Below are 11,976 nucleotides of genomic sequence, written 5' to 3' on the forward strand. Positions count from 1 at the left end.
AGATATTATTGAGAAAAGCACTGATGTAAATGATGAAGAGCTAAATCAAAATAACAGTTGGACACTGTAAATGTACATTGTGTTTAAATAGAACATTATTAACATTATTACTACTAGAGCTATTAAAAAAAAACGAGTTTACTCGTCAGTTACTTCATGGTCTCGTCCAGTGGGTGACGTCACAGGCGGACGCTCCTTATATGGCCAAAGCTCCGAGCGGCCACAGCGTTAAAACTCAGTAGCTCAGAGTGAAAGAGTCAGAAGCAGCAGCAGCGGCCCACGGTCACGACGGAACATGACGATGATGTGGACACTCCTACTTTTATTCCTCGGCACATACTCGGCCTCAGGTGAGTCTCTGCTTCTATTCAACATCCTGCTCGTGTTATAGACATGGAACAACGACATGGAACAACGACATGGAACAATGACATGGAACAATGACATGGAACATGCAAAGTTCTCACTGTCACCGTATATCCTGGAAAATATCATAATAATAAGTAAAGCAGTGAATAATACGAGGTGAAGTTAGTGACATGAACACACGCATCAAGACTTTGTTGATAGTTGATTTAATTGAATTATGAATACGCTTTATTGTGTATTTACCTTTAGAGAATTGACATCTATGTTTCAAAAGCACTGTTAAATATATGACACTGCTGAGAGACAGATCACTGCAGGTTAAACAGCATTGAAATCACATTTTAATACACATTTAATGTGTATTAAAATGAAGAGGCTTCCACATTTGTTTAAGAAACCAACATATAACATATTAAAGAGATTAAATAAAAAACCGGTAACAATGGAAGACATAAATAAAAGCTATATGAATAATAATTAAACTATATAATAAACAAACACATGGTTGACAAGTACAACAATGTAATGAACAATAATGATTTTTATTTTCCTAATCAATTCATCTGTTCATTATTTTCTCGATGAATCGAGTAATTGTTAAAAAATATTGATCAGTTTGTCAAACCTGGAAATAAGGAGGTTCACAAATGTCTTGTTATGTTGATTTTAAATGAATTTAAATGAATGATTTTGTGATACGGAGCAAAGAAATGAAGACGATATTCACATTAAGAAGCTGAAACTATCATGAAAAAAGCTTCAAACAAATTCATCGATTATCAAAATAGTTGACGATTAATTATCAATCAATCGAGTAATTGTTTCAGCTCTAATAATTATATAATACAATACACGTATACGTCTTTAAATAAATAGTATAAACAATTATAATCGTATAGTTAGCAATAACCACACAATAGTGAAACTAATAATTAATTAATAATTACATAATATTTGTGATATCATTGTGGATGTAAACTGTGTTGTGAGTAGTCAATATAAGTCAGTGAGTGATCGTGCAATCACCTGCAACACTTTCACAGAAGTTCTTCTTTTAGTTCCTTAAACATCACGTAACAAACACTTGCATTCATTTATTTGCAATTACAATAACATACTTTATTTATTTGTCTGCGTTTGAATGTAAATGTCCTTTTACTAAAAAAACTGTCTCGTCTACTTGAGCGAGCGATTGCACAAGTGAGAGCAGAGTGTGACCTGGGCGTGCTCTGTTTGCCCACAGAACTCAGCACTTCATGCCATTGAAACATCAATGAGTGAATGAATCCTGAATAAAAGGAATGAGTGAGTGAGTGAGTGCTGCTGTAAAATCCTCCCGGACACTCAGTGAACCGTAAACCTCAGAGTGTTGATATGAAAACAGCAGCGCTCCTCTTTGGCTTGAACACTTTTTGTGTTTGTAATCACAAAATGTGTGTGTGTGTGCGTGTGTGCGTGTGTGTGTGGTAGACACTGAACAGTCAGTCCTTCACAATACATGAGCAATGGTCCTTTATTAACAGTGATAAGAGTAAAATGTTGCACTCATCATGACTTTCTTTAAAAACAGCTCAGCTCCTCAGGACAATCAAGTGCTGTGTCTGAAATTCCTGTTTTTTTCATTGTTTCTGCTGAAAATCACACATCCACAGATCTGTGTTCAGTGACAACATATGTTTGGGGATTATTGTCATTCATTCATTCAGTCATTCATTCATTCTCTATTGATTATCCTGTTCCAGCTGACACAAGTCAAGTACTGAATTTTATTTAGTTCCACTTCACCGACGTCAGAATTTGGATTGTGAATGAATGATGTTTGATTTTGCAGGCTCTTTCCCGCGAGCACGGAATGTCACCTGGAAATCCACCAACTTCAAAACTATTTTGTCCTGGGAGCCAAAACCTTTAGAGGATTACTCCTACACTGTGGAGTTCTCTGTGTAAGTACCTGTATCCAGTCCTACTGCAATTAACATGTACGTTCAGCTTGAGAGCATTTGAATTAACTGCTGCGTGACCTTCAAGGAATGAGTCACTGCTGCACCCAGGGCATGATAACATGATAACATGACAACATGATAACATGACAACATGATTGATTCTGTAAAAGCTTTTACTGGAAGAGGTATTTAAGCACAAAGGTATCATCAACCTCTGGGATCCATGCAAGAACCTTTGTATATAATATAATATAATATATATATATATATATATATATATATATATATATATATATATATATATAAATACATGTGTGTGTGTGTGTGTACTCATGGTCCATCTTGTTTTAACTGCTGCAGACTTGGTGGTAACAAACAGAGGAGCCCTCACTGTATCCGCTCGCCTGCGACTCTGTGTGACCTGTCCGGCGCTCTGACCGCCCTGAAAGCCTGTTACACAGCTGACGTACTGTCTGAACCGCTGCTCGGAGCCAAGTCTGACCTTACCGAGTTCCCCTACACCAGCTCACCACAGTTCTGTCCCTACCAAGAAAGTAGGTTATTCTGATACTCACAATAAACAAGAAAAAAAACAAGAATACGCTTTTGTAATCTATGTAATAATCTATGCAGAGATGTCATTAATAAATGGGTAGATTTGATGAAATCTCACTAAATGGACAAGTGTAGTCAGTAACTAGTTAAATGTTCTAAAGAAAAAAGAAGTAGAGCAACACAGCACGCTGTCTTTAGCATTAGATACCAGGTTAGATGAAGGTATGTGCAGTGGGTGGATTACAAAGCAACACAAGTGTACGTTAAACTGGCATAAATTGTATTGTGCACACTTAAATCTGAGCCATCCATTTAAATATGTAGAGAGTCTTTGTCCTGAAAGTTTATTAAAGTGGTCAGTTCACCATGTTATATTTCACTAACCCTCTCTCTTCTCTTCTTCCTCCTCAGCTGACATAGGCAGACCAAACTTCAAGATGGAGGTGAGCGAAGACAAAAAGAAAACCACTCTGTACGTGACTGACCCGCTCACTGCCGTGTTTAAAGACGGACGCCAGCTGAACATCAGAGACATCTTCTCTGACCAGCTGCAGTATAAATTGACCTACAGGAGAAACAAGAGCACTGGCAAGGTGAGCACAAGCCCACGTTACAGCCTCACACACACACACACACACACACAGGCAGGCATGACATCTACGTTCTCTGCAGAAAGTGTTGAACTCAAAGACCAACACCATCGAGTTGACTGACCTGGACCAAGGAGAGAGCTACTGCTTCAACATCCAGGCGTACATCCCCAGCCGCGCTGTGGACAAGCAGCTGGGAGAGCTGAGCCACACCCAGTGCTCTGAAGATGACAACCAGCACTTCTTTAAAGGTGAGCAAGGCATGAATACATTACAGCTGCAAATAACCATTATTTTCATTATCGATTCATTCTGTGGATTATTTTCTCCATCCGTCGATTAATCGTTTGCTCCATCAAATTTCAGAAAGCCTTAAAAAATGTTGATCGGTGTTCTCAAATGTCCACAAATCAAAATGTTTAACTTTTAATGATTTCTTTGTTATCGGTGCAAAAAAAATGAAGAAAATATTCACATTTGAGAAGATTCGTAAATCTTGTTTTAATCATGAAAAAAGCTTCAAACGGATGAATGGATTATCAAAGTAGTTGATAACTCATCGATTCATTGTTTCAGCTCTGGAATAAATTAGAAGTTAGATGCTTGTGTGTGTGTGTGTGTGTGTAAGGCCTCAGTTATGCTATGACATGGTGATTTCCTGGCATGCAGGAGCAGAGCATATTGATGTTATTTCATCTCCCGGTTATCTTGACTGTTCATGTTCACTGGTGCAGACCATGTAAGGGTCGTTTTGTCCTTCAGCTGAGGCCGACAGTTGCACATGTGTGTAATTAGAATAATGAGGTGTGAACTCTAACGTTAATTCCTTATTTCTGGGTTTATTTTGCTTTGGTTTGTGCTGTTGAACGTAACTCTAGTTTAAAGCGCACGGTTTAACTCACTGTGCAGTAAACACTCATGTCGAGCCACAGTTGTAGTGAGTTAGACCAACTTTGAGAACTTAGATTTAGTACAAATTCATTCAGTCTAAGTAATATTATATGATGTTATACTGATAAAGAGTATTGCTGATTGCCTATTATTATTGATTTATTTTGGTGAATTGATTCAAATGTTGTGAGCATGTTGTCATGAGTCACCGTTTGTAAGACTGAAAGAATATTGTTTTTCATTTACTTTGCACCTTTGTTATATAATGTTGTTATTACCACAGTTGTGGTTGTTATGTTCCGTCGTACCTTCTCCTTACTTGCCCCGTAATCCTAATCTTTTAAGGCTGTTGTTCGTGTCTGTTGGTGGTGAATAAAGACTATTTGGTGAGTTTAGTTCCTGGATTACAAACTTTAGATCAAGGGAGAGTCGAGTGTTGCAGGATTCCACCAGGTTCAGTGTGCATGTCGGCTCTTGGCTGCTCTTGGCTGTTACAGTAATCCTAACCAGGCTCCATCTCATGGTTGTTGAGATTATTGTGCAGATTTTCTAACTCCTGTTACAAAGCTGAAAGTTCACCCTCGTCATGAACGATCACAGTGGAGTCCGTGTTTTCCCAGGCTCTCTTCTCCATGTTGTAATACAGTGGCTGCAAACCAACAGCGCCCTCTTGAGGAAGAAATATGTCATCACATGTCGTTTGACGTCTCAAATACAAATGTTCCATAGTCACTATTTTTCAGTAGTTCACATTCATTCATTCACACCTTCATGCAGCACTTTCTCTTTCTGTCACTTGTGGTCAAGGGTTCAAAATCTCAACCCACTCTACCACTGATCCACCAGCCTTTTACTTAATGCTCCACATGGCAAACACATGAAAGTGAAATTCTGTAAAGAAAAAAAATAAAAGTTGTATTATAGGATAAATATTACAACCTATGGAATATGTTTAAGGTTTTTTTACCTCTTCATAACTCTGTATATTAGAATAATTACACCAGTGTTGACCTTCTATTAGTCCTGCTTTCATTATGTTATTCTCTCGGTCACTGGGACGGGTTTTTGAAAAAGAAAGGAAATAAAACTAAGTCTTCACCACATATTTACACCCAGGCTTTAATACCTGTGCTCTGCCACACCTTGAACCACTTGAGACACAAAATGTGTCCCCTGAACCACGTGGTGTCCGTTTGATTGCATGTTTGCATGAGCTGCAACTAACGATTATTTTCTCGATTAATCGTTTGGTCCATGAAATATCAGAAAACCTTAAATGTTGATCGGTGATGTTGATCAAACGTCTTGTTTTGTCCACAAACTAAAATGTCGAACTTTTAATGATTTCTTTATTTAGCCGAGCAAAGAAATGAAGAAATGCTTAAACGATCGTCACGGAAAACGTTTTCAACCGATTAATCGATTATCAAACTAGCCGTCAATTAATTTAGCAATCGATTAATGATCGGTGAATTGTTTGAGGTCTACATGTGAGTGGAGTAAAGTAAATATCTGTGTCGCTTTGTCTCCCACAGTATATTCTGTCAGTGTGATCGCGGCGGCCATCTTCCTCTTCCTGCTGCTGATCGGGATAATCGTGGCCGTCACCGTGGTTTGCTGCAAGCGCAGGAAGAAAGCTCTGAAGGGCGGGAAAGAAGGCGTGCCACTTCAGAATGTGTAGCGTGTGCGTCACTGTAAGAACCAGCGGTACGACTAAACTGGGACCCAGTCCCGAGTCCTGAGTCCTGAGTCCCGAGTCCTGAGTCCTGTATGGAGAGTTGAGTTCAACTGTCCGCCGTCAAACACTGGAATCCTCTCTGCCTTTAGTTTCTGTGAAACTGGCTCTGAATATGTGGAACATATTTGATTGTATGTAGAGAAGATGTGAACACTCCTGCTGTACACAGTTATCATACTGAAGCTGAATATTCCATTCCTTGGGTTATTTAATGACTGTAGAAAACACTACTTTGATCTTATTTATTACATTTCTTCTTCTAACTTGAATTCACTGTCACAACGAGCGTTTTTTTTAGAAACTGCTGAAAGCTGCAAATGGGAAAGCAAGATGTTGTACTGTATATATTGTTTTTGTACATTACGCTTAATTTATTGTGTCTAATGGAGATTAACACGTTTGTATGTGGAGGTGTTCTTAGCTGTTTTATACGTCCGATTGTTGTAGATCATTTTATGACTTCAAAATAAACATTTTCACGAATTTACGAAACAATTCATGAACAAATACTTTGTGAAATACGTGTCAAATATTAGAGTTTACAATAAGTTTTGATGATTTGTTACAAAGACAGTGGAAATGCATTTAAATGTATTACATCAAAACCTTTTAATTTTGAAGTCTTCGCTCAAGCAGCCACACAGGAAAGTTCCAAAATAATATGTAAAGTGTAGTTTTACATAAATCAGTTGAGATTAAATTCACTTGTAAACTAGTTTCATTTCATTCTTAGATCACTTTGATCTTGAGATTGAAATATCTTTTAGCAAATCAGTTAACAGCGTCAACGCGACAACAATTACTGTCAGAAACAGAAAATAGTGATAAACACAGCACAATAGTATGCATCCATGTATAGAATTATTATACATGCATGCTAAAAACATGTGCGTTTCAAATTTGGATTAGGTTAGATTAGATTAAAACTTTGTCTGTCCACATAATAACACATTCATTATGAACTATTTAAAAATGAGAGTAAACACTGGACACGCACGCACACACACACACACAGTGGTCTTTACCAGAGTCTTCAAAAAGAATGGAACCATCTTTATTAAAAACTTAATTGTCTTATCTGTGTCTAAAATCAAAATGCCCTATAATTACAGTATAATACATGTGACGTGTAGTCCTGCGTGTGAAGAGAATCAGGACTTCAGCGTGTACACTCAGCTGAAGGTGAATTCACATTTCTTTGCTAGATGTTCAGTGAAGGACAAAGAGAGTTGTGAGTCAGACGACACAGGTGTGTGTAACTGTAGATGTTGTTCAGAAGAAGTCGCAAAAGCCTCGACTAGAGCATAGACACATATGACGACAGCTCTGTATAGGTGAAGATGAGCTCATACGTTACAATTCCAAGTTACAATCTATTCTTTGGTATTTCTGCCAGGAACGCACATTTCCCGTTTGTCTGCAGGAAATTGACCGTCATCTTCTGCTCAGTGACGCGGACGTAAGCCACGGCTCCTACTGTGTGATTGACAGGACTGGAGTAGAGCTGCCAGGAGGAGGGAACACTGTCCCTGTGAGTGGTGACCGTGTCACTGACGACGCCACTCCCACTGACTACATATGAGCTCCCATCATCCTCTCTGATAAACTGTCCAAGGAGGAGAGACAAACAGTGTCAACAGTCTCCTTACATTTAGAGTTCAACTTAAACCTTTGTTTTCTCCGCCTTCTTCTCTGTTCTTATTTCACAGGTATCATCATCATCATCATCATCAGAGCTTCAACACCTTAGTTCAAATACTACAACTAGTATTATATATTGTATAGCGTTACATTTAAATCATTTCCCTAAGGGGATTAATAAAGTACAAGATTTAGATTTAGATTTAGATTACATAACATAACATAACATTAATATTATCCTCACATGAGTGGCATGTGGATGATGATACTTGTCGTTAATGTTGTTTAAATGCTCGTGTAATCTGCTGAACTCGTTTAAAGGAAACTTGGACAAAAGCAAAGGATGTAACACTGACCCTAGAACTGGATCCTGTTTTTATCACCTGACTGATTTTCTATATGATATTCTATAAGTGCACACACCTGTTGATTGTGGTCGTGGCCACTCAGGTACACAGTGACTCTGTATTTCTTCAGCAGAGGTCTCAGTCTTTTCACCAGACAAGACGTTGGTCCATGATGTCCAATAGACCACACAGGATAGTGACCAGCCACCAGCACGTAGTCTGACCTGACGGTCGTCGAGAAACACTCACAACTACAATCACTACAACTTAAATATACACAGACTTTGTCTTGTACAAATACAGCTTAAAGTATAGTGAACGTAGTCAATTCTCCACACTAAACACAGTATTAGATGAAGGTTAGTAGACTATTGTCACTCATGGATGAAACAGTAACAATAGTATTGTGTTGTTTCCACAGGACGAGCGCCTGCTTCATCGAGGCTTCTTCTCTATTTCACTGAGGATTCTAAATTTAGCCTTAGTGTCATCTTGACAGAACAGCAATAGCACTAAATTGACTCTATTCATAGACAGTTTGTTCTAATAAGTTATAATAAGAAGCACATTTGTGTCACTATTACTATTATTATTAATAATCTAAACTTCCATGTACTTGGACCTGATAACTCAACCCATAAATCCTCAATGCTGGCTCACCTGCTGCTGCTGGCCAGTTTGGACCTGATCCAGTTCCACTGCTGGTCTGCCGCTTGTCGGTCTTCTGCTCCGGAAGGTTGGGTTTGGTCGTAGGTGTTTCCACAGAGCACCACCGTGTCGATCATCAAGACACTCACTGACACGTTTGTGCGTGGGACAGTGAAGTGGAGGTCGTAATAGAGAGCGGGGTAATTCCTACACACAAAATCAAAGTCATCATTAGAGCTGAGTGAGTACAGAAAAAGGCCTGGGGAAATATTACAATGCATATATTATATTATATTATATTATATCATATTACATTACATTACATTACATTACATTACATTACATTATATTATGTTATCACCTATTATTCTCACACATTTGATTGAAACTGGACTAACAGATAAGTTAGAAACATTTCATATTTCAAACCATGTTGGTGCTATTCACTTACCATCGGTGGGAAATGTTCGAGTAAGCTATCTGAGCTGAGATGTTGCCCTTGTGGTCGTGGTTTCCTCCGACCAAATACCACGGGATGTGCAGCAGAGAGGGCTGAAAAAAGACCTTTTCAAATGTGTGCTGTGGAAAAGAAAGCACATTGTAAACAGTAAATAAGCAGCAGGAAATAAGCAGCAGGATTTAACACGGTATTTGATCTGACTTCATTGTAAATATATTGTGTAAATATCTGCTGACATATTTAAGACGGTCATAATAATAACGAACAAACCCACTTTAAAAAAGAATTAACTAACTAAAAAACAAAAAGTCAGAACTAATGTAAAATCCAAAAACTAGAATAACCTTGCTTCAGATCCTGCTGTAATATGATTGAAGATTATAAGAAGATTATATGATGCTAATGCATTTTTACTGAGCTGTGTGTGAACTGAGGGAACGGGGCAGTTTGGGGCATCAGCTGTGACTGTGTTTATGTTTGATATGTAAGAAGCAGACGATAAATAAATCTGAGAGCTGGCCAAGGTTCAACAACTCAAACAATGTTACCACTGTCAAGATGAGTTATGTGTGTAACAGCAACAAGTCACTTCCTGGTACTGAACAAAAACAAGGAAGACATCAATGACTTACATCATCTTTCTCCAACACATTCTCTATTCTAACAGACGCTTTTAGATAGAACACACATACGTAACTGCTTATAAGGAAAAGAGAGACGCTGAAAAAACAAACCTGATAACACCACTACTTCCTCCTGAGACTCACACTTTCACATATTCTGAATTATGAAGTATATCGAAAGTATTCTGACGACATAGTTCTCTTAACTATCCAAGTCAATTTATAATAACTCTGTTTTGAACTCATAAAATCACTTGTACTGAAACAGTGAATAAAAATGGGCATTAAAGTCATCAGCTGTCCTGCAACAATCCCATAAAACTAAGCAGAGAATCTATCAGATGTAACATTAATCCCCTAATTCATGTGACACATTGATGTACATGTATTAAGTACGTAAAGTTTAGATGCACAGATTAAAAGTAAATAGCAATTAAAAAAAGAATTAAAAATAAGAGACAGGACAAGTGGAAAGAGGTTCATTAAAACAATACACATTCAGAGAGTAGTTCATGCACATACAGAGTGTGTCAGCAGGCGTCTGTCTGTCTGTCTGTCTCAGCAGTGAGTGGGTGTTTGCTGTTGGTTCATACCTTAAAGCGAGTGTCCTCCACGTTGTCCACACCACTGAAGTAGAAGTGATCTCCCAGACTGAGGACAAAGTCCAGTCCTTCAGTGTGGGCCAGTGTGTCCACCTCTGCAGCGACAGCCTTCTCATGGGGAGTGTAGTAAGGAGGGAGAGGGAGGCCCCCCCAGTCAGCCAGCACAGCAAACCGCAGAGCAGCTGATGACAAGAACACCAGTGTGTTTAAATCAGCCGTGAAAACATTCACATCTGCTTGTTTAATGATTTTAAATGATTTTAAATGACATTCCAATGTTTCATTCATTTTAAGTTAACAGATGCTTTGTCTGTTCGGTGTTTCTCTGAGTTAAAGGGGGACGGATTAGTGATGATTGACTGATGACTAATTCTTGTCTGCTTGATTTAAACAATGTTAACGTTTTAAATTGTTTTTATTTCTATACTTGATTTTTTTTAATTGATTTTGTTTTAATTTCCAATGTATTTACTTCTGTAAAGCACTATGAATGTGTAAGAATGGCGCTATAACAAATAACACAATCGGTCTAAAAATCAAATGTTGTGAAATCCACCGTTTAGTGTGTGTGTGTGTGTGTGTGAGAACAGACATTTCACAGTGTGAACGCAGAGTGTGGAGAACATGTCAGGGTTCATGGAGAACATGTCAGGGTTCAACACTACCTTCCTGTAGAGTTTGCAGAGGGAGCAGAGGGAGCAGCAGCAGCAGCAGCAGGTCCATGACACCACACACACACACACACACACACTGACGTCTGATCTAAACTGAAACATACTTCACAGTTGTTCACTTCCTGAATCACAGCAGGCAACAACAACAAGTGACTCATGGACTTTACTAGTCATGAGGCATCATGGGAAACATAATCACAATCACAGGAGAACATGAAAGTGAAAGATACACACACACAGATCACATAGTGCTCTTTGTGTTCACAGGATACACACAGGTTACTTTTCTTGGGTAACACCCTGAGAGGCAGTCGTTTCATTTGATTTTAACGGTTGATCACGTGCTTGGTTACATACGCAATAACGCATGCATTGTCGCTACGCACAGACAGAAACACACGCACTTATCACACTGTTATTATAATGATAATAATAAGAAGAAGAATCATTGATCTTTTTAACTTACTACTGTTGTCTGTTGGACTGACTTAAGTTAACTTAAGTTGACTTAAGTTGTAAAGATGATCAAAACGTGAGCTGATAATTCAATAACCAATCGGAGGAAAACCCTTCCAGCCAATCAGAGGAGAAGAAGGCGCTGCCTTCCCCTACCATCCTGGGGAGGCTTCTCTCATGCAACCTGTTGAACATCACCATTTGCGGTATAATAGCACCCCCTACTGGCAAGCCGTGGTGCCGGTGTTAAATGAATCGATAACTATTTTGTTAATCGCTTAATCAGTTTGAAGCTTTTTTTCATAAGATTTCCGATTGTTTAAGCTTCCTAAATGTGAATATTTTCTTAATTTCTTTGCTCGATAACAAAGAAATCATTAAAAGTTCATCTTTTTGGTTTGTGGACAAAACAAGACATTTGAGAACATCATCATTTCAT

At 38.4% G+C, this 11,976-nt stretch overlaps 2 protein-coding genes across 2 annotated transcripts; one reads left to right on the top strand and one right to left on the bottom strand.

The window, feature by feature from the left end:
* The first annotated feature begins 248 nt into the window (after positions 1-248).
* On the top strand, positions 249-6,573 carry f3a (coagulation factor IIIa). The gene is made up of 6 exons (XM_044037656.1): positions 249-350; positions 2,201-2,312; positions 2,673-2,866; positions 3,279-3,460; positions 3,540-3,708; positions 5,884-6,573. Exons 1-6 carry the CDS (start codon positions 296-298, stop codon positions 6,027-6,029), a joined length of 858 nt encoding a protein of 285 aa, XP_043893591.1. The 5' UTR covers positions 249-295; the 3' UTR covers positions 6,030-6,573.
* A 545-nt stretch (positions 6,574-7,118) lies between these two features.
* On the bottom strand, positions 7,119-11,839 carry acp5b (acid phosphatase 5b, tartrate resistant). The gene is made up of 6 exons (XM_044037643.1): positions 11,073-11,839; positions 10,399-10,589; positions 9,174-9,301; positions 8,735-8,929; positions 8,151-8,298; positions 7,119-7,692 (listed from the first exon to the last, which is right to left on the bottom strand). The coding sequence occupies exons 1-6, from the start codon at positions 11,128-11,130 to the stop codon at positions 7,453-7,455; spliced, it is 960 nt and encodes a 319-aa protein (XP_043893578.1). The 5' UTR covers positions 11,131-11,839; the 3' UTR covers positions 7,119-7,452.
* Positions 11,840-11,976: the final 137 nt, after the last annotated feature.

Source organism: Solea senegalensis, linkage group LG1 (genome assembly GCF_019176455.1).
Source record: "Solea senegalensis isolate Sse05_10M linkage group LG1, IFAPA_SoseM_1, whole genome shotgun sequence".
Lineage (NCBI taxonomy): Eukaryota > Metazoa > Chordata > Actinopteri > Pleuronectiformes > Soleidae > Solea > Solea senegalensis.